The 25,625-nt window shown below is 44.0% G+C and overlaps 1 protein-coding gene across 2 annotated transcripts in view; it reads right to left on the reverse strand.

The window, feature by feature from the left end:
- Window positions 1-10,231: 10,231 nt before the first annotated feature.
- TNNI3 (troponin I3, cardiac type) overlaps window positions 10,232-25,625 on the reverse strand; it is a 64,760-nt gene continuing 49,366 nt past the window's right edge. For both annotated transcript variants that reach the window (XM_073571077.1, XM_073571076.1), the window contains 3 exons: window positions 11,706-11,891; window positions 10,705-10,810; window positions 10,232-10,412 (listed from right to left, as the gene is read on the reverse strand). In XM_073571077.1, coding sequence (XP_073427178.1) covers window positions 10,709-10,810; window positions 11,706-11,891 — 288 coding nt within the window. In that variant the 3' untranslated portion in view covers window positions 10,232-10,412; window positions 10,705-10,708. The remainder of the gene's footprint in view (window positions 10,413-10,704; window positions 10,811-11,705; window positions 11,892-25,625) is intronic.

Consider the following 25,625-nt stretch of genomic DNA (forward strand, 5'->3'; position numbering starts at 1 on the left):
CCTGCTCGCTCGGTACATGCAGATTGCCTGGTTCGGGCTTTCCATGCCAAGTACCCGGGGAAGCCTGGGGGTCCAGAGGCCCCCCGTTGAGAGGGGGGTACCGTCATGATCCCAGTGCAGGTTTTTGAGCTGCACACCTGGGGTTAATGTCTGGAGCTCGGTGCAGGTTTTGACCTGAACACCTGGGGTTAATGATTGTGGCCTCTTTCTGGTTCTGGGAGAGCTTCTTAAACCCCTGGGAAGCTTCAATCCCTGCCAGTTATACTTTTGCCTTTGGCCTAGTGTGCTGACCCCTGTGTGCTTGTTTGTTGCTATAGCTTGTGTATATGGTTCTGACCCGGTTTTGTTTCCCGTTGTGAGTTTGCCTGTTGATTTTGTACTGCGTTATTATCTCTGTGTATGACTCATTGCCTGTGACCTGACTACTCTCTGCTCGCCCCTCTTGTACCTTTGCAGCTATCTCTGTGTGTGACTCATTGGCTACGTCTTGACTATTCTCCCTGTCTATGCCCCCTGGTAACTTTGTCTCGCAGTTACCCTGCTAGGAGTTATCTTGCAGCTCCTAGCTCTGTGGAGTTTAGGCCACGCTCCTAGCAGTCACGTGCTTCAGGTCCTGCGGCTCTGAAGTACGCATCTGCTCGGCTGCTGCCCGCTCCACAGGTATCTTTGAGCACTTTTCGCTTTACACAGGACACACGCACTGGCTCAGTGAGCAAGTTCAGTGCGGTGTTCCTGACAACCATGAATGATTCTCCAGTTTTGTGAGGTGGTAGAGTCTGATTTACCTGCACACTGTGACTCCCACTCAGCAGCTTTGTACTTCTCTGTCAGTAAGTGGATTAATGAATTAATATGGAGTTTACTTTTACTGGGTTTATTTTTTATGCTTGACAATGGCAGAAATGCTCCCTCGAGGTGGCCCGGCTTCTACACTTGCATGGGCAAGACTTTCATGAACCAGCCTTGCTTAGTCACAACTTAGCACTGCCAAATGACTGAGTGAAGTATTATCTGGAGAGGTCTTTGTTCTTCTGGAGCAGGAGGTCACGTACCATGCTTGTTTCTCAAGTACCTTTCTATCCATTCCCCATTCATGTTCAGAGGAAAATTTCTCTACCCTGATTTCAAACATTTATTTGGCAGCAGAGATTATTTGCTTTGTAAATGCTTCCTGGAATTAATATTCCGTGCTCATAGATCAAAACCTTTAGGAGTCTGTATTTTTAGTGATGTTTATAGATCCAAAGTTATACAGGTTGCAGCTATGGCATAGTTATGCTAAACCTGGCATACTGTAACCAAATGTCCGCACCATGAGTTGGTGAATGACAACGTTCAATAACCAGAGAGTATCTAATTAGTGATGAGTGAGCACTAAAATGCTTGGGTGCTCGTTGTTCGGGTCGAGCAAGTTGGAATGCCCGGGTACTCGATTCAAGCGAGGAGCCCAATGTAAGTCTATGGGAAACTCGACCATTTTTCTGGCGCCCCCCCCACTCCCGGCGGTCTACAGAGGGACTAGAAATTGCAGAAAACGATGGGAAGAGTGCTCAAATGACATGGGAACAGCATGGGGAAGACCCCTGGAAGCATTCCCAGGTCACTGCTGTGAACAATGTTGTCAGAGACTAATGCCACTTTTACAGACTTACAATAAAACATACAAAAACGAAACCAAAATGGATTTTCGTGGGTGATATGTTAAGGAACATCCTTTCCAGGGTAATGACTTGTATATAAGGCAAAATAAATAACCAAAACAAAAATGCTCCTCCACACCTTGGGCTATGTTCATACATATCCTTTTTTATGCATTTTTGAACTTTAGTATTGCTTTCAACCAAGACAAATGCATTCACTGGGAAATGTCATTTTAACATTTTACAACCTTATCTGGCCATGTGGTGTGTGACACATCATCAGACACATCCTGTTTCATTTATGAAGGAGGGACTCTGAAAGTCACAAAGCCTACTTTTATAGGGCCATTAGGCGGCCTTTACTATTCTTAAAGGGCCAGCAGTCATCCCTCACTATTCTTAGAGAGTCAACAGCTGGCTATGCTTTGTTTTTCCCAATATTAAACAGTGGGTCTCCTATGCTGTTATTGCGTATGCAGTGAGTGGCAGGGCTACCCAAAATTTGGAGGCATGCCAATTCCCCTTGCAAGACATGGAGGAGGGCCTCATAAAAAAAAATTCCCATTAGAAAGAAGCGGGTCTCCTATACTTGTAATGCCCATGCACTAAGTGTATGGGCTGACAAACATTTACCCCTGGGGGTTATACATGAACAAACTGTATAACAATTTTTTTTTACAGGCATCATAAACACCCTTTAAAAAAATTATGTAGGTGTTGCATCACGGACTACGGTCACCCTGGTGATATGGTGGTTAATGAGGAGGAGGACAACAGCAAATATCCAAAATCAGGAAGTGTATACCCATGTGTGGGTGTGAAGAGGTGCATGGGAATAGACCTCCTAAAAAAAAAGATACTGGATTTGAGTTTATGTTACGCCGCTATTATTCGATGGTGTTGAGAAGTCTGGCCCAATCCAGCCCTTGTTAATTTTTATAAGAGTCAGCCTGTCAGCATTTTCAGTTGACAGGCAGATGCGCTTATCAGTTATAATTCCACCAGCGGCACTAAAAACCTGCTCTGACAAAACGCTAGTGGCAGGGCAGGCCAGGACCTCCAAGGTGTAGAGAGCCAGTTCCTGCCACGTGTCCAGCTTGGATACCCAATAATTATAAGGCACAGAGGAATCACGGAGGACATGTACGGTCAGCAAGGTACTCCCTCAGCATCTTCCCAAACTTTGCACTCCTTGTGAGAGTACCCCGCGCCTCAGAGCCTGTGCGATGGGAGGGTCCGAGAAAACTCTCCCAGAACTTTGGCAGTGTTCCCCTGCCTCTGCTGGATTGAAGTTGTGTGTCTCTTGCCTGTATTCCTTGGTTGTCCATCGAACTGTGACCTCTGCCACCAGCATTTTCAAATGAGAATTTTTTAAATAATTCTGCAACAAGGGCCTTTTGGTACTGCCCCATTTTAGTAGACCTGTCCGCCTCGGGAATAAGACATAGAAAGTTCTCCTTGTAGCGTGGGTCTAGAAGTGTCAGCAACCAGTAATGAGTGTCACCCAAAAGTTTAAAAATGCAAGGGTCAAGGGAAAGGTGCCGTAACATAAACTCAATCATGCGTGCCAGACTGCTAACAGGCAAGACTTCGGTGTCCTCACCAAGAGGATGACTGACCATGCTCTCTCCTCCTCTCTGTCTTCAGGCCATCCACCCTGAACAGACGGTATGACAGTTGTGCAGGTAGTACCGTCTATAGCGCATGAAACTAGCTCCTGTTCTTCCTCTTCCTTCTCCTCATTATCACCCAAATACAAGTTGAGATGAGATGAGGCTGAGATGTGTGTAATCACCCTGTATGGTTCCTTGCTCTATCTCATCGTGCTCCTACTGCAATGCATCCTCTTTGATTGTGAGCAGAAAGCATTTCAGAACACAGAGAAGCGGGATGGTGATGCTAATTATAGCGTCATCGCCGCTCACTATCTTGGTGGCGTCCTCAAAGTTTTGGAGGATGGTACATATGTCTGACATCCATGTCCACTCCTGAGGTATGTGTGGAGTCTGAACTGAATACTGACGGCCTTGTTGATGCTGGTAGTCAGCAACTTCCCTCTTCTGTTCTCAAATCCTTTCCAACATCTGCAATGTAGAGTTCCAACGCGTGGGGAAATCACACACCAGTCGTGAGCGAGAAGCTGCAAATGCTGCTGAATCACACCAAGGGTGGCGGAAGCTGTAGCTGACTTTATAAAATGGGCAGACGGGCGCAATACTTTGACAAGCAGATCCGGTAGCTTCGGGTAGGTTTTGAGAAACCACTGAGTCACAAGGTTAAGCACATGGGCCAGGCATGGTACGTGTGTGAGTTCGCCTCGCCTCAGAACCACCACCAGGTTCCGGCCATTGTCACACATGACCATGCCTGGCTGTAGGTTCAGTGGTGTCAGCCACAGATCTGCCTGCTCTTTCTGAGCAGTCCACAACTCTTCAGCATTGTGCGGTTTGTCACCTAAGCATATTAGCTTCAGCACAGCCTGTTGCCGCTTGGCTGAGGCAGTGCTGCAGTGCTTCCAGCTTGTGACTGATGTGGTCATTTCGGAGATCGAAGCTTAAGGGGAGGAGGAGAATGAGGTGCAGGAGCTGCAGACTTTGGGGGCAACCCTCATTGACCTAGGGCCCACAATCCTTGGTGTTGGGAGGGCATATTCCATCCCAAGGTCTGACTCAGTCCCAGCTTCCACTATGTTAACCCAGTGTGCCGTCAGCGACATGTACCATCCCTGCCCACAAACACTTGTCCACGTGTCTGTGGTTAGATGGACTTTCCCAGTAACTGTATTGTTGAGGGCACGGCTAATGTTGTGGGACACATGCTTGTGTAATGCGGGGACGGTACACCAGGAGAAATAGTGGCGGCTGGAGATCGAGTACCAATGGACGGCCACCGCTATCAGGTTGCGGAAAGCTGTTGGCAGCGGATTATTCAGGATACTCTCCAAGAATGTGAAAACAGAGCTTAATAGCTCAGGAATAAATCATTTGTGTGTCTCTATCTGTGCAGCATCTTCAGCAGGCTGCTTCTCTCATACAGTCACATGCTCTCCCTGTGTGAGCCTCTGGGAGGTTTTTTTTTCTTGTTCTAACTTTATCAACAGCATACAAATCTATCAACTAAACACTCAGACAGGAATGGAGTTGTTCCACCAAACATATTCCAACAAAGGCTTCCGTCTCCACAAGCCTAAATGGCAACATTTCGAGCAAAAGCAGTCTTAAAATGTAGGAATTTAGTAGTGTGGCCTGTGGGGTGCTGGCTGCGTATTTGCGCTTGTGTTCCAAGGATTGGGGTATGGACAGCTGAATGCTGCACTGGGACAAGGACATGGACGTGCTTGCTGATGGTGCTAGTTCAGTGTGTGCAACGACAGGTTCAGGGTAGGAGGGGCGGCACGGTGGCTCAGTGGCTAGCACTGCAGGGGATTGTCTGCCACACACTGTAATGGCTCCGGCATTACAGTGTGTGGCAGACAATCCCTGCATGTTCATTGGCTATCTAAAGAGCGCCAAACATGCAGGGAGGGGACCTGAGCTCCCGCCGAGCAACCCAGGAAATACTTGGTGAGCTCCGAGCATCTCGAGCAGTGAGATGCTTGGGTGAGTACCGAGTAGTGGCGAGCGTGCTCGCTCATCACTATATCTCATATCCATCTATCAACTTACAGTGGCATGTCAAAGTTTGGACATCTCGGTCAAAAAGACTTTTATTATGAACAGTTAAGCAAGTTGAAGATGAAATGATCTCTAAAAGGGCTAAAATTAATGATGACACATTTCCTTTGTATTTTAGGCAAATCATATATTTATATATATTTTCATCTTTTACATTTTGAACATTACAAAAAAGGAAAATGGTCTGATACTAAAGTATTGGCACCCTTGGGGATGTGTGTGCCCAGATAATTTCATCCAAAGTTTCAGACCTTAATTAGCCTGTTAGGGTTATGGCATGTTCACTATCATCGTTAGGAAGAGCCAGGTGTTGCAAATTTCCCAGCTTTATAAAAACCCAGTCTCCTCCAACCTTGTGCCAAAAAACAGCAGCCATAGGTTCTGCTAAGCAGCTGCCTAGTACTTTGAACATGGTGGAGAACCACAAAGCAGGAGAAGGCTATAAGAAGATAGCAAAGCATTTTCAAGTTGCCCTTTTCACAGTTCTAAATATATTTAAAAAATGGCAGCTAACAGGAACATTGGAGGTCAAGATAAGGTCTGGAAAACCAAGAAAAATTTCAATGAGAGCTGCACGTACGATTGCTAGAGCGTCAAATCAGAACCCCCACTTGACTGCAAAAGACATTCAGAAAGCTTTAGCAGACTCTGTAGTTGTGTCATATTGTTCTACTATTCAGAGACAAAAAATCAGTGTCACAAGCATGTAAAAGAACATCTAAACAAGCCTACTGCATTTTGGAAACAAGTCCTGTTGACCAAAATGAGGTTAAAAGAGAACTCTTTGGCCACAATGATCAAAAGTTGTGTGTGGAGAAAAAAGGGCACAGAATTTCAGGAAAAGAACATCTCACTAACCATTAAGCATGGGGGTAGATCAATCATGCTTTGGGGTTGTGTTTCAGCCAATGGCTTGGAGAACATTTCATGGGTAGAGGGAAGAATGGATTCAATTAAATTTCAGCAAATTCTTGATGCAAACATAACATTATCTGTAAAAAAAAGCTGAACTTGAAAAGAGAATGGCTTCTACAAATGGATAATGACCCTAAACACATGTCAAAATCCATAATAGATGACCTCAAAAGGCGCAAGCTGAAAGTTTTAGAATGGACCTCACAATCCCCTGATCTGAACATCACTAAAAATCTGTGGCTAGACCTCAAAATAGCACTGCATGCAAGGCTACCCAGGAATCTCATAGAACTGGAAGAATTTTCCAAAGAAGAATGGATGAAAATTCCTCAATCAATAATTGAAACTCTTGTCTGGCTACAAAAAGTGTTTACAACCTGTGATACTTGCAAATGTGGGTTCTACTAGGCACGAAACATGCACGGTGCCCAAATGCTTGCATCAGCTCATTTTTCTTTTTGTAATTTTTAATGTATTTTTTTTGCCTAAAATACAAAGGAAATGTGTTATCTTTAACTTTAGGCCTTTTAGAGATCATTTAATCTTCTACTTGCTTAACTGTTTTGACCAGGGGTGCCCAAACTTTTACTTGTCTATCTATCTATCTATGTTCTGTCTCCGACTGTCTACTTGTTCATGTTCAGTTTCAGCCATAGATTTAATGTTTTCATTGTTTTTGGATCCATCTAGTGGCCAGAGTCATAACTGCAGTGTTATTGTGTGTCTTAGTTTCATTTTCTATTTCCCTCTCTTCACAATGCATTTTGGGAAAGCTTGCAAGGCACCCTGGTAAGTTTGCAAAGCATTATGGTTTAGTCCAGCCCCCATTTTTTCCCTCCAGTCTTCCATTTTTTCTCAATCCTGCTTCATGAGAACATCTCATTTCTCTACTCCCCCTTGTGTCAGCATTGCTGGTACGTAAACATGCTTCCTGTATATAATTTCTGTCTTAGATCAGCCTGCTTAGTTAGCTCTCCCTTGCTCAGCTAGAAGTGCTGCTAATGTATGTTATGCATATTATGCATTCCTATGAACCCAGTACTGATTGCATTGATATGTTTTACTTGCAGTTTCACCGCATCAATATACCAGCACATCAATAAAATACAGATTCAACTACAGTCTCCTTATTGGACCCCTGGTATAGCGGTTTAGCTGCCTGTATAAGCTACATGAATTCCGTTCATTTAGTGAGGACAGAATAATCTATTATATATCCATCTATTATCTATCTATCTATCCCACTACTATATGGGCGGCACGGTGGCTCAGTGGTTAGCGCTGCAGCCTTGAGGCGCTGGGGTCCTGGGTTTGAATCCCAACATCTGCAAGGAGTTTGTATGTTCTCCCCATGTTTGCGTGGGTTTCCTCCGGGCACTCCGGTTTCCTCCCACATTCTAAAGACATACTGATGGGGACAGTGATGATGTGTGCAAACTGTAAAGTCTATAGCGGAATATGTTAGCGCTATATAAAAAAAAAAAGAAAAAAAGACTATATCTGAGATGTCTAGACACACAATAACAATGGCTAATGATATATTGACAGTATTTTCTCACATTGTCATGTCTGATTTGGCAAAATGCTAATTAATGCATTAGTGAAAGTCTCAGTTCACAGTTTGTTACTGGAAATAATGAGGTGAAATGATACAAAACATGTAGGACAGTTATCTGTTGGTATTTGTCCTTCTTCTCCTGGGTCAGCTGTTATGGTGACACAATGACATTGTTCCCTGCAGGCAGCGCTCTGACAATGACTGGTATGTGAGCCATGTGGGGGATCACTCAGCTCTGCACAGAAGTCTTTCCATACACAGGACAGTGAACACATAACTAATCTGAATGTGTGGACCTCACGTTTATGGAATGAAGTTTGTGATCTTTTTCCAACTCTTAATGCCAAAGGAAAAGTAAAGTTTAGATAAATAATACACATACTATACACACTGGCATCGGGTCCACGCTGACTTAGGGTATATCCCCAGGAAGTGTCATTATTCTGTATTTATTTTAGATTGCTAAACTGAAAATTCAGTTCTGCTTAATCTGCAAGACCCATGGAGATAGAGATGCTTGCGATAGTAAACCCATAAATGTGACAATCATATGTCAATGGACATAGTGTCCTCCCTTATACAGTAAATCTATATTCAATGCCATAATTAAGAGGGTTAACCACTCGAAACGCGTAGTTTGCATCATATTTTGTGATGTTACTCTGTTACAACATGTCTTTACTCAATATTCCATAAAGAAGATGTCATACTTTATCCATGTGGCTGGACTAAGTATGAATTTTTGGATTTTCTTCAGATAATAAACCCATAAGTGTCCTCCCTTATACAATAAATCTATATTCAATGGGGCTTACATTTTCTAAAGCCTTATGAATTTGTTATTTGGATCAGAAGATAAGTGATGTTTGAGATTTACAAAACTCGTATGTACGGTACTTTGCAATATGAAGCTGCTATGATGGTTCCATTTAATGTGTTATCCCATCTGGTCAACACTTCCTACACACTATTTGATGTACCAACAAAATCAACGAGATTTCTGAAATTTCATGCACAAGTTGCTTTTTTTCCCCCGCCCATACTTGGAGCCCTGCTGCTTTTTTCAATTATTTCAGCATTTTTCCGATGCTTTTGCAGCATTTTTACCCCCATTGAAAGAAGTGACAAACTCCAAAAACGCTTATAAAATTTTTATCTTTTACTAAAAATTTGTAGTATATAAACACTTGTCTTTCGGACATACCGTACTTTTTTTAACTCACTCTATTAACAGCTACTGTAGACAAGAGCGCAAATGACATCTGCATGGAAAACGCACTCCCCAAAATAATGCAACAAAAATGCATGTGAAATTCAACAAAAAAATTAATGTAAAATGTCAACAAATTTATGTGCTTTGTATGCAGCATTTTTCCTCCTAGGGAGGTGGGGAGAGATTTTGGGTGCAGAAAAAAAATGCTGGAAAAACACCACATGTTACCATAACCTTACATTCAAGCCATTTAGCTATCAAACTTATTGTTTGCCAGAGCGTTAGTTAGTCATTATAGAAGAAATCTGTTATGTTATGAAATTATTAAAACAAATGTGTGACCATGTGGTCAAATTATATATACAGTATGGTAAGGGATTACAGACTAAAAAAATATCTTGCCTTACCAGCTGAAAAATTACTGTAAAGTGACTGCCACTTTTTGTCTAACTTACTATTCATTGCCTGTTGTTAAGTATAATCCATCTCCAGCAACAGAGACCCCAAGATGCATCACAGGAAGCCAGGGCTTTGTCCTTCTGCATGCTAGCATAACCTTACAGTTAAGCCTATTTGGTCATCAATTTATTGTTTGCCAGAGTGTCTTTGATAGAGAAATCTGGTATCACATGAACCATTTTTAACAAATAGGTGACAATGTAATCAAAGTGGGCTCATAATTTTATATAATTTTATAGATTAGAGTCTAAAAAATATCTTTCCTTACCTCCTTAAAAATTACTCGAAAGTGCCAACCCCAAGATGCCTCTTTTTGTCTAACTTACTGTCCACTGCCTATTGTTAAGTGTAATCCATCTACAGCAGCAGAGATACCAACAAGCATTATAGGAAGAGGTAAGCAGGTCTTTGAATGTGCTCCTGAGCTCCTGTCTGTCAATTTGCATACCAGCATAATAGACAGGCCATCTTTCAGTTCAGGGCCATCAATTGATAACACAATAGCAGGGGGAATGCATGTGGGAAAGTCGGGGAATTGAATACCTGCACCTATAGTACTGGCAGTATGCTGATGAAGAGAAAGCACCCACTTAAAAAAGAGTGGATGGCAACTTACAGTGCAGGAGATGGTCCTGGACATATTTAGCGATTTTTAATGCAAGTGCACAAAAATGAAGGGTATTTGTACATGAAGTCATCATTTCATGTCACCACCAGATGATTTTTGTAGTAGATGAACCCCCTTATAGTATTTAATAAGTGCAGACTCGTATACCATATTTTCGACATATACAAACTTTGGGCGTTTTATTTGCAATGATTAATACAGAGCATAGACAACGTGTGGATGTAATGTGAATATTGACTCATCACAAGCACAAAATATAAAGGAACAGGAGATCTTGACCGGTCAGACAATTTCCGAAGTAACTTCACTCTGTGCAACTTCTGACCTAATAGAAATAACAAGCAAAGATAAAAAGGGATGACATGTAAAATAAATGTATATAAAAAAAGAACAATTACCACCATACACAAAGCAGGGATAAGACTAAGGGCAACTGTGACAGTAGAAGGAGTCTGGCAATGTCAGGACTTGATTGACTTTAGTAGATTGCACCTCCTTTTATAGGTTCTACATATCAATAATAAAAAAAAAACTGTTGGGTTTTATAATAAAATTATGGTATCTAAAAAAGGTTAAGAGTCACAAGGTTAAATAAAAATACATAACACCAATGATACCTTCTTAAACCTGCACGGCCCCGGATGATTCAAACTTCTTTTTCCTTCCTTCCATTCCACTGAGAGCATCAACGTTCTTTCTCCAGTCTCCAACTTCACGTATTTCCTAGATAACACGTCAGACACTGTGATTACCGCACATTTATTGCTCAGTTATGTCCGCCTGTCAATAGACCGTTCAACACCAGCTTCTTTTTTCAGCTAGATGTGCGTCCGAGGATGGGGCATTATACCAGGAAGGCGGCAAGGATGGGGCACATTGTTGTAGGATGGGGGGAGATTACGCCCTGAAGGAGTCCACGATCTAAGACATTATACCATGATGGGGGACATTGTTACAGGAAGGGGCCAGGATGGAGAGCATTATTATAGTGAGGGCCCAGGACAGGGGAGTTTATACCAGGAAGGGGCCTAGGATGGAGGACATTATTACTGGAAAGGGAACATTATACCAGGAAGGGACCCATGATGGGGGACATTATACAAGAAATGGGGACATTATACCAGGAACAGGCCCTGGACGGGGGACATTATAACTGGAAGGGGCACAGTATGGGGGACATTATACTAGGAAGGAGCCCAGAATGCGGGACATTATTAAAGGAGGAGGCTAGAACAGGGGACATTGTTAAAGAAAGGGGCCATTATTATAGTAAGGGGCCCAGGACAGGGGAGTTTATACCTGGAAGGGGCCTTGGATGGAGGACATTATTACTGGAAAGGGAACATTATACTGGGAAGAGACCCATGATGAGGGACATTATACAAGAAATGGGGACATTATACCAGGAATAGGCCCAGGACAGGGGATATTATAACAGGAAGGGGCACAGCATGGGATTCATTATACCAGAAAGGGGCCTAGGATGAGTGACATTATTACAGGATGGGGGAAGAATAGGAGACATTATTAAAGAAAGGAGCAAGGACGGGGGACATTATTACAGGACAAGCACAGTCTCTGACTATTAAAGGTACATTTTGGAAAAAGTCTGACTTACTTTATCTACATCATCTTTTTTGGCTTGTTTCACTTGCTTGAGATTCGCTCTTAGGTCCATGGCAGCTTTGTGCTTGGTGCCCAGGAGCGCCCGCATCATGGCATCGGCTGATAGACGTACTCTTCTCAGCGTCGGGCGTTTGAATTTTCCACGCAGGTCAAAAATCTTCTGATTCAAGTCCTCAATCTGTAAAGTCACAAGAGACCAATTGCTGTTAAAATGGCTCAGTTCTATGTCTTATATTCTAATAAAAAGTAAAAATAATAACATCAGACTGTTTTCAAGAGTATTTCATTTAATTTTTTTCCCAAATTAATGGCTGTGTAATACGATAACATGCCAGTTACTCCAGAGTGAGAAATGCTCTTTGCCAGTGGCTCTCAGACCTGGCCTCCAGAGGGGCCTTATAAAAGTTTTCTCTTTGGCATATGCAAGTCCTGATAGGCATACCTCCCAACTTTGAAAAAAAAAAAATTATTTTATGCTGATCAATTACCCTAACCTCACCCTGTCCTATAATTATGACCACACACAGAAATATTGCTCCTTGTGGAGCCCATTTCATGTTTCCACTCAGTACGGTAGCTCGTTCATGAACCCATATTGCCTGCCAAACACAAAAGTCCCCGCACTTATGTCCATAAGCATGACACCCACCCCTGGATCCTCGATGCATCTGAGTAGAAGAGCCTTATAACTTGGTTTTCTGTACCTTTACTCACACATTAGATTCGCCCACACAAATATTGATGCCTCCGCAAACTCCCAAACATAGTAAAATACCCCCAAAATACTTTCCCCCACACACAGTGCAATGCCCCATAGTCACCCACATACAGTATGATGCCCCCTACAGTTGTAGGGGGTTGCAAAGACTGTCTTGACCCCCACACACATACCGGTAAACTAATGGTTAAGGTTTTACACTTGTTTTCTGCTATATGTGTATCCTGTAATACTGTATAGTGTAATATATGCCAATAGATGTGTAGGGAAAGTGTAATACCTTAGTTAGGCCACTAGATGGGGTACATGACAGCTTAGTATTGTAAATAGTTAACATAGGAGGGGTCTGCTGTGTATAAGCCAGAAACATTTCCTGTTTGTAGTCAGAAGAGCCAGGGAGCCCATAGAGTCTGATGGGGCTATAGAGCCCGGGACAGCACAGTGACCCCACAACGTTTAAGTGGGAAGCCCCACCATCCAGGGCCAGGGTGCCAGATGTACAGCAGAACTTACATGCAGGTCGCTCTAAAATGTGTCAGCTTACTACATAAGCAGATGCCCTCATGTCTGTAACGAAACGGACAAGGAAACTCCTGAATGTAGTGAAGCTGAACAGGGAGGACGCTGCGGTACCGGTCGAGATGGGACGACCTGGATACAAACCAAAGGACATAGGGAAGAGCACAGGGAAAGTGAAGGATTTGAACTGTGCAGGACTCTGTGTTGATGCTGTAACTGATATGGACGTGCTGCGATTGAAAACAAGTAAAGTTCTACGTTTAAAGTTGGAATTGGACTCTGTCTCTTTATGTGAAGAAGTGTCTCTGCATCTAAAGGAGGCCTCTGAGAACCAGGCAAGTCAGACAGTTAGACTTTATATATGTGGTGTGGCTGGCCAGGGCGTGCTAAACCAGACACCTTGGTGGGGAATGACTACGGCGCTGGCTGACGCTCACACAATCCTCCCACACAATATTAAGCTTTTTACCGTATTCCCCATAAACAGATTATGCCCCCAACAGTATCACTCACACAATATGATGTCCACATACAAGAATCCCACTTATCTGTGTCCTGCTTCTCTGCTGCCAGTCACATGATCTGAAAATATCACATGACCTGAAGGTCCTCACCCACTGTACCCAGATTGATCGCTGGAATAGGGATATGATGGATCCCTAATCCACCTGATGACACAGATACAGTTGAAATCGAGACATATCCCCAACCTCCTAGCTCACCAAGTTTGGAAATCTCTCACTGGATCCAGGACGTTTTGCAGCTATGAAGGAAAAAAATTGGCTCTATAATACAACCCATTTAAAGAGGACCGTTCACTGGATTTTTAATTTAAACTAAGAACAACCTGCGATTGACATCGCTCGACTGATTCTGGAACAGCTTTTCTTTTTTTTTTGTATGTCCTTCAATTCCAAAGTTATTCCCCCCAGGTAATAATTTAATAAGTTCCATTTTCCATTTAACCACTGGGACGTGTTCTATAGAACTGCCCCGTGGTTGTTTGCTTGTTCTCCTCTGATGCTGGCCAATCAAAACATGGCCACACCCACAGAGAAGTGTTATGGTACATGCCCAGTTGATTGAAGGAGACATTTGCACCTTTATTTCCCAGGGGGATAACTTTGGTATGGAGGGACACAGACGGAAAACAAAAACTGTTCCAGAATCAGTGGATCTACGATAATTGAAGATACTCATTTTGAATTAAAAAAAAAATCAATTGAAAGGTCCCTTTAAGGAAATATTGAGAAGTGAGTATACACTTTAGAAGGCTCCCTGCATATTGGAATTGTGAATATATTTTACAAAAGATAAATTAAATTCTATGCTATAGGAAATCCCCTGTCTTACGCAGCTGAAGATAACAAAGGAAATGACTAGCCTCACGCCATCTGACACTCAAATTTTTAAAATATGAATCCAAAATAGGAAATTCTGTACAGTAGGAAAGGAATGAAATGTTACACAGAAAGAGACTTATAGGGGCTTCTGTACGGAGGACACAACCTATTCTAGTGGCATAACCAGCTGACTGAAGTGGCTATCCTCTGCATTGTTTTGAAGGTTTGGCTGTGTAGATTTTGCAGTCACTAAACCTTGTATTATAACTCAATACCGCTTCATACCATGCAAGGCAATAAAACTGAGCAGCAGCCACTTTCAGGGTGCACTGAGCCCCCTAATATCAGTGGAATGGATCACTAAGGCCGGGGTCACACTAGAGAGGAATACGGACGAGTGAGAGGGCGTAAAAAGCACGCATTAGACACGGACAAATGATTCTCTCTGGGGTACCTCGCACCAGCCGTATATTTCTCATCCGTATTCTACGGTCCGTGCCAATCGCAGCATGCTGCGATTGTCAGCGTACTACGGCCGTAGTACGCCAATGCAAGTCTATGGGTGCGCAAAAAATACGGATTACACACGGACCACACGTGTGACCTGCGAGAAATACGCAGGTCTTTTGGCTGCTGCCAGGAAATGGCCCAATCCTTCATCAGGAAGCTGAGACATGCAAATGAGCTCAAAAAGCGCTCCAGACATCCAGGAAGTACGCCTCCACGGAGTACAGCAGCATCATGGCGTCCACTTATCTTAATGTGGAAAAGCTAATTGTCCTGGTGCAGGAGCGGCCCGAACTATGGGACCAACGTGATGCCCATTATGCCAACCGGGCAAGAAAGGAGGCGTCATGGAGGCGCATATGTAGGCAGATGTTCCATGACTTTGGTGATCGGCCACGTGAGGAGCAGCAGAAAATTAGTAAGTGCAAGCCAAAAAAATGAGTAAAATTAGCGCAGAACAAAAAATGAATATAGATTCTGCACCCCCCTTACTGTGCTTGTACTTTTTTCCTCTTGAGGCCATTAGATTTTGATGTGACACATGGTTTGACACTGCCATAATTTGGGCCAGGCCACAAGCTCCTCATCCTCCTAGCCAAACAAGTTATTAAGTGTAGTTACTTAATAATAATAATAATAATAATAATAATCTTTATTTTTATATAGCGCTAACATATTCCGCAGCGCTTTACAGTTTGCACACATCATCATCACTGTCCCCAATGGGGCTCACAATCTAAATTCCCTATCAGTATGTCTTTGGAATGTGGGAGGAAACCGGAGTGCCCGGAGGAAACCCACGCAAACACGGGGAGAACATACAAACTCCTTGCAGATGTTGTCCTTGGTGGGATTCGAACCCAGGACCCCAGCGCTGCAAGGCTGCAGCGCTACTTGATACATAAACTAATGTGACCCTGTGTATCTGGCCTGTATGCCCCAATTACATATGCCACCATGGGTAGAAAGCACACCCCAGAAGGCCCCATGCCTAGACTACTGGTAGCAAATGTGACCTATCAAATATGTGAATTTGACAATATTTCCTGTCACATTGCAGTGGAAGATGTCATGAGACGCTGGCGAAGCATCCGGGACCAATATCCCGCCGGGAACATCAGCAGCGGTCCAGGAGTGGGGATGCGGGCTATGTGAAGAGAAAGTACATCTACTATGACCGCCTCTCCTTCCTCGCCCCAATTCTGGATCTCAGACCGTAAGCAGATACCTCACACCACATTACACAGATACTTTACAGGGCCAAAAATATGTAGTTATTTTTGGCTCTGTTCTATTTCATAACAGAACTCAGTCCAACATTACGGACATAGGAACTGGCTCGGAAACCAACCCCATCATCAATCCTGGGTCTGCAGGGGAAGAGGTGGCTGGCCCATCTTCTCCCCCTACTAGGAGCAGGGGTGAAGAATCGAGTCAGGATGTGCCATTGCCTGCGCCCCAAAGCCCACCACCAGGACCATCTGGTGCTGCTGCAGCATCAGCAAGAGCAGAGGAGCAAGGCAACATCAGCAGCAGCCCAACTGGCCACATTCGGGGCTCCCCACAGCCTGCTGCCACATCCCGGCGAGGAAGAAGCCGAAGGTGGCAAATACCTGCCACTGATACCCGCACTAATGTGGACACTGGGGTCCTAAGTTATTTAGCCAGAGTAAATAGTGATGATGGGGAGGAGGCATACTCACGCAGCCTGGCCAATTATCTCCGTGCCCTTTCCTGTGAGGTCAGGCTCCGTATTAGAGGATGTTTTCAGATCCAGCTTGTTGCGTGCACATACCCCAATATGCCCTACGAATTATTTGAATATATTGAGAGGTGGCAGCTTTCCCCAAGAAATCTCATGCGCCTTAGGCACCCCCCACAAATGCATGCTCAAGCAGGATCTGAGGATCCTCAAATACGTGGGCCTACACCTCACCCCCTTCCTCACACTACCCAACCTTCAATACAGCAGCCACAAATGTCTGCCTCTAGCCAACCCCAACAATATGGCCACTTGTTCCCACCCAGTGTTGGAGGCTGGTCCCAACCTGGTTGGGGACGATATGGCTATGTTGGTGGGTATGAGACACGTGCCTACCACAGCCAACAAGATGCCCCTCCCATTATTACTCTGGCCAGTACCCCCAACATTCACAGGAGGCAGGACACTTCCCACATCATGGGCATCAGTATGGCCCCACACAGGGCGATGTTGGGCACAGTAGCCAGCAGCAACCACAGGCTGCTCTTCCGCGTTCTCCTTCCCTAACGTATGAGAATTTATAATTCTCTGTACACAATCAGTCTGATGCCAGGAGATGTCCAGTGCGGTTTCACTGATGCTACAAATACAAAAGGAAAAAAACAGGTGGTCTCCATCACCAAAGTTGGTTAAAAACGTGAAAAGCCACATATTTGCAGAATGTTTTCTAATCAGATTAATAATCCACCATGACAGGCAAGGCTACCTTACGCCTTTCAGACAGATATTACATGTGTGTAGAACAGAGAATATTTAACCATGCTATACTGGTCAAGCGAAAGGATGAAAATACACTACTCACTTGTTAAGACATAGAGAGAGCGAGAGCTCCCTAAATGCTGCAACCAAACTCAGGCGCAGGATTTCAGAAGCAGGCAAGGGAAGACCGCCCCTCAGCCTTTGGATTGGAGACCCTGTCCCGACTGTTGACATGGTGACCCAATATTGGCATGACGACATCCGGGTCACCAGAGCTAGCCAATTGCTTGATTATGCTCAGAGCATGATCAGCAAGTTTGTCTGTCAGTGCAGTGATGACAGTTTGCATATCATGGGGATCCCCATGCTATACAAGTGACCAGGCTGCAAAAAATGAAAGTCTTATAGTGGGACAAAGAAAAAAAAAGTTTAAAAAGTTAAAAAAAAGTTTTTAAAAAAATTGTAAAAATATATATAAAAAATAATAATACAAAAATCTAAAAATATATAAACAATAAATGTACACATTTGGTATCCCTGCTACCGGAACGACCCAACTTATAACACTGTCCCACTAGTTAACCCATTTAGTGAACACCATAACAAAAACACAAGGCAAAAAACAATGCTATATCATCATACTGCCGAACAAAAAGTGCACTAAAATGGGACAAAAAAAAAGCTAATGTAAATAAACATGGTACCGCTGAAAACGTCATCTTGTCTAGCAAAAGTTAAGCCACCATACAGCGTCATCAGCGGAAAAATAAAAAAGTTATAGCTCTCAGAATAAAGCGATGCAAAAATAATTATTTTTAATTATAATAATATAAAAAAGCAAATGTGGTATCGCTGTCATCGTACTGACCCAAAAAATAAAACTGCCTTATCAAGTTTACCACACATGGAACAACATAAAAAAAAATCCTGAATTGCAGGTTTTTGTTCATTCTGCCACACAAAAATCGAAATAGAAAGAGATTAAAAAATGTCATGTGCCTGAAAATGGTACCAATAAAAACGTCAACTCGTCCCACAAAAAACAAGCCCTCACATGACTGTCGGACGAAATATGGAAAAAATTATAGCTCTCAAATTATGGTGATGCAAGTTTTTGCAATAAAAAGCATTTTTTAGTGTGTGACAAATTTTGGTACCATTTTTACCCACTCCTTGTGTGAAAATGTGAAATCTGGGGCTAAAACATGATTTTAGTAGTTAAAATGTACCGTTAGGGTATGTGCACACGTTGCGGAATCTGCAACTTTTGGCAGAATCCGCAGGTCAAAATCAGAGCATTTTTCCTGCGGATTCATTGCAGATTTTGTGCGGATTTGGCATGCGTTTTACACCTGCGGATTCTTATAGTGGAATGGGTGTAAAAATGCTGCGGAATCCGCACCAAGAATTGACATGCTGTGGAAAATAAATAGATTAACATTGTAATATACTGTAAATCACTAGGAAATCTGCAGCGGATCTGCAGCAGCAAATCCGCTGCGGATCTGCAGCAGCAAATCCGCTGCGGATCGGCAGCAAACCCGCAACGTGTGCACATACCCTAACTATTTTTTCTTCACTGCCCAATGGTATAAAATTCTGTGACACACCCGTGGTGTCAATATGATCACGGCACCACTAGATGAATACGTTGAGAGGTGTAGTTTGTAAAATGGGGTACTTATGCGGGTTTCTCCTATTCTGGCAACCCAGTGGCTCTCCTAGTAGGTCATGACATCCACAAATAATAAGGGTACGTGCACACGTTGCTGATTTGCCTGCAGAATTTTCTGCACGGAATCTGCAACTCTTGGCAGAAAGCGCAGGTTAAAATCCGCATTTTTTTGTGTGCAGATCTTGTGCGCTTTTGGTGTGGATTTTTTGCGGATTGGCATGCATTTTTAGCCCTGCGGATTTCATTCATGAAATGAGTGTAAGAATGCATGCGAATCCGCAAAAAGAATTGACAAGCTGCGGAAAATAGACCGCTGTGGATTCCGTGCGGAATTTTCTGCAGCATGTGCACAGCTTTTTTTTCCTATTGAATTACATAGGTTGGTCACACAGTTGTGGATCTGCAGCAAATCCGCGTGGAAAATCCGCTGCGGATCCGCAGCAAATCTACAACGTGTGCACATACCCTTACAGTAAAATCTGAACTATATTATTGCGTTCCTTCCCTTCTGAGCTTTGAACTGCACCTGAAAAAATATTTCCCAATTACATGTAGGGTATTGGTGGACTCAGGAAAAAATAGACCTCAGTTTGTTATGAAAAAAATTCCTATTAGCCCTTAGAAAAATTATAAACTTGGGACTAAAACATTTTAGTGGTAAAAATGTAATTTATTCTTTCTTCACCGCTCAGTGGTATAAAATTCTGTGAGGCACACGTGATGTCAATTTGATCTCTGCACCCCTTGATAAATTAATTTGGGAGTGTAGTTTGTAAAATGAGTTCACATATAGGGTGTTTCTGTTGTTCTGGCACCTTAGGGGCTCTGCCAGTGTGACATGGCACCCTCAAACCATTCCAGCAAAATGTGAATTCCAATATGGCGCTTCTTCCCTTCTGAGCTTTGCACTGTGCCTCAAAAGTAGTATTTCCCACCATATGGGGTATCGGCGTACTCTGGAGAAACTGCACGATAAATTATATGGTGCAATTTCTCCTGATACCTTTGTGAAAATAAAAAAATGGGGCTAAAATAAAATTTTTGTGGGGAAAATGTGATTTTTTTTTTTAAAACGATGCCTGCAGACCATTCCATCAAAGTCTGTTTTTCAAAACATCACTACTTCCATTCCAAGCCCCGAAGTGTGCCCAAACAATGGTTCCCCCCACATATACGTACTCAGGACAAACTGGACAACAACTTTTGGGGTCCAATTTCTCCTGTTAACCTTGTGAAAATAAAAAATTATGGGCTAAAATATCATTTTTTTGAGGAAAAAAAAATATTTTTTATTTTCACGGCTCAACGTTATAACCTACTGTGAAGTACCTGGGGTTTCAAGGTGCTCAACATGAATAGAAATACAATCCTTGTGAGGTCTAGTTTCCAAAATGGGGTCACTTGTGGGGGTTTCCACTGTTTAGGCAAATCAGGGGCTCTCCAAATGTGACATAGCATCCGCTAATCATTCCAGCAAATTTTACATTCAAAAAGTCAAATGACGCTTCTTCCCTTCTGAGTGCTCAAACAGTAGTTTTCTTCCACATATGAGGTATTGGCAAATTCAGGAGAAATTGCACAACAAATTGTACAGTGCAATTATTCCTGTTAACCTTATGAAAATGTAAAATTTGGGGCGAAAATAAAATTTTTGTCATGAAAAAGGAATGTTTTTATTTTTATGGCTTAATGTTATAAACTTCTGTGAAGCACTTGGGGGTTCAAGTGATTAATGATTAAATATTATTTTTCATTCAAAATTCAAATGACTCTCCTTCCCTTCCGAGCTCTGCCGTGCACCCAAACAGTGATTTTCCCTCACATATGGAGTATTGGCATGCTCATAAGAAATTGCAAAACAAATTTTGTGGTCCATTTTTCCTGTTACCCTTGTGAAAATAAAAAAATATAAGTCTAAAATAATTTGTGAAAAAAAGTTGAATGTTTATTTTTTTCCTTCCACATTCCATTAATTTCTGTGAAGCACCTGAAGGGTTAATAAACTTCTTGAATTTGGTTTTGAGCACCTTGAGGGGTGCACTTTTTAGAATGATGTCACTTTTGGGTACTTTCTGTCATATAGACCCCACAAAGTGACTTCAAATGTGATGTGGTCCCTAAAAAAATGGTTTAGTAAATTTTGTTGGAAAAATGAGATATCGCTGGTCAACTTTTAACCCTTATAACTTCCTATAGAAAAAGGCTTGTTTCAAATATTGTGCCTGATGTAAAGTAGAAATGTGGGAAATATTACTTTACTTTATTACTTTGTGTGACATCTCTCTGATTTCAGGGCATAAGAATTAAAATTTTGAAAATTGCTACATTTTCAAAATTTTTGTCAAATTTCCTTTTTTTTTCACAAATAAACGAAAGTTGTATTGAAGAAATTTTACCGCTACCATGAAGCACAATGTGTCATAAAAAAACAGTCTCATAAATAGTGCGATCCGTTGAAGGTTTTAGTGGGAGGTTTTTATAAAGTGTTTTTGTATGCATCGCATTTATTGGATGCACCTTTGCTCTATTCAGTTCTTTATTTTTCTACTTGCTTTATAAATTGTGGAAGTGCTCGGTGATGCCCCATTTTGGCCACTATTAAAACTTTCAATTTCATGAATTTGAAACCAGCCTATGAGACATGGGAGTGTAGGGAGATGGACTGAGCTAATGGTATCTCTCGTGTCAGGGCCGGAACTGTCGGGACTGTCACCATTGTTGCGGGGGGAAGGACTTTCTGACTGGAAGAGACCTTTGCACCTGATTGTAGTGGGCGGGTCTGATATAAAAGGGATGGGGCGCGCCAAAATGGGACCTTTGGCGGGAAGGCAGCATGTGTTACTAGAGAAGGTTGACTCCCTTTCTGCAGACTGACACCAACTAGCAGGCTCGCTTTGCGCTCTCTCATCCCCCGCGCATACAGACTGTGTACCTCCAGAGACCATTACTCCTGTCGTCTCTGACGTGACTAAGTCAAACCAATCTCTACCGCTGACTGCTACCGGTCTGCGACTCAGTGCTCACCAAACAGTACATGCTGAAGCAGGTAGCGAGACCGCGGTATCCACTCCGGGACTTAGCTCACCAATCGCGGTGCCGCAGATACCCACTAGAGCAGTACCTTGTTCCAGGGAAGGCCAGGATATGTCGCCTCCGTTAAGACACAGTGTTTCACCTTTCTCCGGGACTAGTTTGGGAACTTCACGCGCCACCTACGGCGCCATCATGGGATTTTCCAGTCTCCTCCGTCTGGGAAACACAGACTGATAAGTTTACCCGTTATTTGAACCCATACTATTGCTCTATAACTTTATATGTTTTGTCCGCCTATATTACCTTCTCCTCTCTCTCTCTGAGTAGAGTACTCACTGTTATAATAATTCTTTATAAACAACCTGTTAACTCTTGCTCTGCCTCCTTCTCGTCACTGCATCCCGAGTTCCTGCTAGAACCTTACAGGAGAACTGAGGCACAACCTACATGGAAGTCGTGGTGTTGGCCATATAACAAGATCCAGATAGAAGTGTTGAAAAGATGAGAAAACTCAACAATTTATATATTTTCTGGTCATTTCTAAGCTGCATTACATCAGTGTAGCAGCAGGCAATGGGTTAAGTGCGCTGCTCGCTTGATGAAACGGCTATCTAATAAAACACAAGTCATAGTTTCACTCCAATGAGGCTCCCAGATGTGGCGTCAGGATGTGGAGAAAGACAAGCGGGGCCATGTGCAGGCGATAAGAGTGGCACTTCGTGTTTCCGAAAAGGGGAAACCCAGTAAAGTCACTTTCTGGTGTTGGACCGAGCTGGCGAAGAGCACACTCAGGATTCAGGACGGTAACGGCATTACTGTGCAAGCTCAGCCTGGAGGCCAAACTTATAAAGTCCTCTTATAAGGAGCATTCCTCAGTACTCAGCTGTTACTATGAAGGATGGTCACACATACATGGCCACCACTAATCATGGGGGCTTCAGAGTGCAGAGACACCTCTCTATAATATCCATAAGGCTACATTCACACGTAGCGGAACTCCGCGAGAATTCCGGAATTCCATTCCGCGGGAAAATCGCATTTTAAATTCCCGTGATTTTCCCTCGGAAAAACTAGCGATTTGCAAGCGTAATTAGCTTGCAGAATGCTAGCATTTTCCAAGCGATCTGTAGCATCGCTTGGAGAACTGATTGACAGGTTGGTCACACTTGTCAAACATAGTGTTTGACAAGTGTGACCAACTTTTTCTACTGTTGCTGCCTATGCAGCATCAGGAGTAAAAGACAGTATGTAAAAAATAATAAAAAAAATAAAAAATATTGTTATTCTCACCTTCCGGCGTCCCGCGCAGCCTTCCCGCCTCTCTCCACGCTCCCGGCATCTTCCGGTCCCAATAATCCTTTGCGCGAATGACCGCAAGACCTCGACGTCATCGCGGTCATTCTGGCAAAGGATTACTGGAACCGGAAGATGCCGGGAGCGTGGAGAGAGGTGGGAATGCTGCGTGGGACGCCGGAAGGTGAGAATAACACCACTTTTTATTTTAATTCTATTTTTTACAGGGATATGGTACCCACAGCCCCGAGGAGAGTCTCCTCTCCTCCGGACCGTGGGTACCATCCGCAAATGTTCTGCTTACTTTTCGCATGTAGGGCACAGCCACATGCGGAAAGTAAGCAGAACAATGCATTCCTATGTGGGCAGAATTGCTGCGATTCTGCTAAATTAATGAGCATGCTGCGTTTTTTACCACGAAGCGATTCCGCCACGGAAAAAACTACAGCATTAGCACAGCATTGCGGAATCCCATAGGAATGCATGGGTTGCTTATTTTTTGCGGCAAAATCACGCGTTTAAAACCGCCGCGAAAACACCGCGACGTGTGAATGCAGCCTGAATCTTAAATGACATATGGAAAGGAGACATCTAGCTCCATAACAAGCTTAATAAGAAATCTTTATAAATTCAGAAAAAATGGTCTGATCAAATTAAATGTTCAGACTGGTGTATAATAATAATACTAAGTTATTATAATAACTTATTAATAATAACTATAATATAAATATTAATAAACTATAATAATAGTAAATAATAATAATACAAAAGTATAATAATAGTAAATAATAATAATAAAAATACTATTACCAATAATAATTATTACTATAATAATAATAATAATGGCTGGCACTGCACTGATTAAGGAGAGTGCCACTGACTGTTGTGCCTCTCTTCCCCTCCCCTTCCATCATAGTGTCTGGTTCTGCCCACTTACGTTCTGGTGGTGTTGGGGTTAAAGATTATGGGACCAATAGGAGGAGGAAGGGGGTAGCACAGCCCCTTCCTGTGGGTTATATAGCAGTGCATCTGAGGCCGCCCTCCCTCTTTCCTCCTGGAAGCACATCCTGGAAGTGCTTGTTTGGAAGCACTGTCCGGTACCATGGCAGATCCCCTTATTGAGGCTCTGCGCTTGCGAGTGCAGCAGGAGGGGGAGTCGTGGCTCCACAGCGCGTTGGCAGGTATAGGGGCTCACCTGGGAGCTTCTCAGGCTCCTGCTGCCGTAGAGGTCCCGGGTCCGGTCACCGATTCCCCGTCTGAGGGATTGACCACCGCCGCGGTGGTTCATGCTGAGCAGCCAGAGGCGGTGGGGCTGCAGGGAGGTAGGCGGTCCGCTCGGCGTTCCCGCCCTCCGTTGTGGCTGACAGACGCCTTGCCGGCCGCTGGGTCTCGGCGGCGCGCCGCAAGGCGGAAGTCCCCGCCCCCTGGCTTCCGGCCCTGCGTCACGGGGCAGGCAGCGGCGGCTACACGTGTCAGCGGTGCGCGCCGGGTTAGTGGGGAGCTGCTGCACTGCCCGTCGCCGGCCGGGAACCGGGTTCCGGTGCCCACTATAGCGGCGGTAGTGGGGAGTGGGTTAGGGGCGCAGAGGGGGATAAGAAATTTTACTACAGCACGGGGGCGTAGGATGGGAGGGAGGCATAGCGCTACATCCTCCGCTTCTGCGGAGGAACCGGGAAGTGTTCAGCCCCCGGTGCAAAGAGGGGGAGAAGGGAATTTGCCCAGGGGAGGTCAGGCTTCGGCCCCAATGGGTGTCCTGCCACTTTCGCCCCCCATGTGGATGGTTCTGGTGGGCGGTACTGGGTCCGCCCCTGCCACACAGGTGGGAAGCTTACGAGGGGAATTGGGTCAGAGCACGGCTTCAGCTCCTGTCGTTGCTGGGGATAGCAGGGATGCTTTCTCGGCTGGGACGGCTGGCACGTACCCCCCGGAGGGGAGGCGGGACAGGCGTAGGCGCCGGAGATCCTCCTCCTCTTCCTCCTACTCCTCTTCCCCGCGGTCGCGTCACCAGGGGCGGCATGCTTCAGGGAGGCGCAGAAAATCACGGCGTTCAGGCCACAGCGTGTCCTCTAGGGGCCGCCGCCACACCCGGTCCTCGAGGCGTGGCTCTCTGTCTTCAGCATCTGGGGCGTCGAGCACGTCTGCGAGTCCCGAACATGCTCTCAATCCTCCTCCTGGGCGCCGGGAGTCGAGGGTTCCGTCAAGGACTTCCAGCCTGGCTGCGTTGAACGCACTTCCTGAGGCTACATGTCATCACAGCAGCATCCAAGCAGGTTATTCGGGAGCCGGAGTTCCTCCATCTATGGGAGTCCCTCCTCCAATGGCGAATCCGGGTGAGTGTTCCCTGCTGGGTTCTTCAAGTGTGG

Source organism: Dendrobates tinctorius, unplaced genomic scaffold (genome assembly GCF_039654945.1).
Source record: "Dendrobates tinctorius isolate UK_male_01 unplaced genomic scaffold, ASM3965494v1 ptg000028l, whole genome shotgun sequence".
Lineage (NCBI taxonomy): Eukaryota > Metazoa > Chordata > Amphibia > Anura > Dendrobatidae > Dendrobates > Dendrobates tinctorius.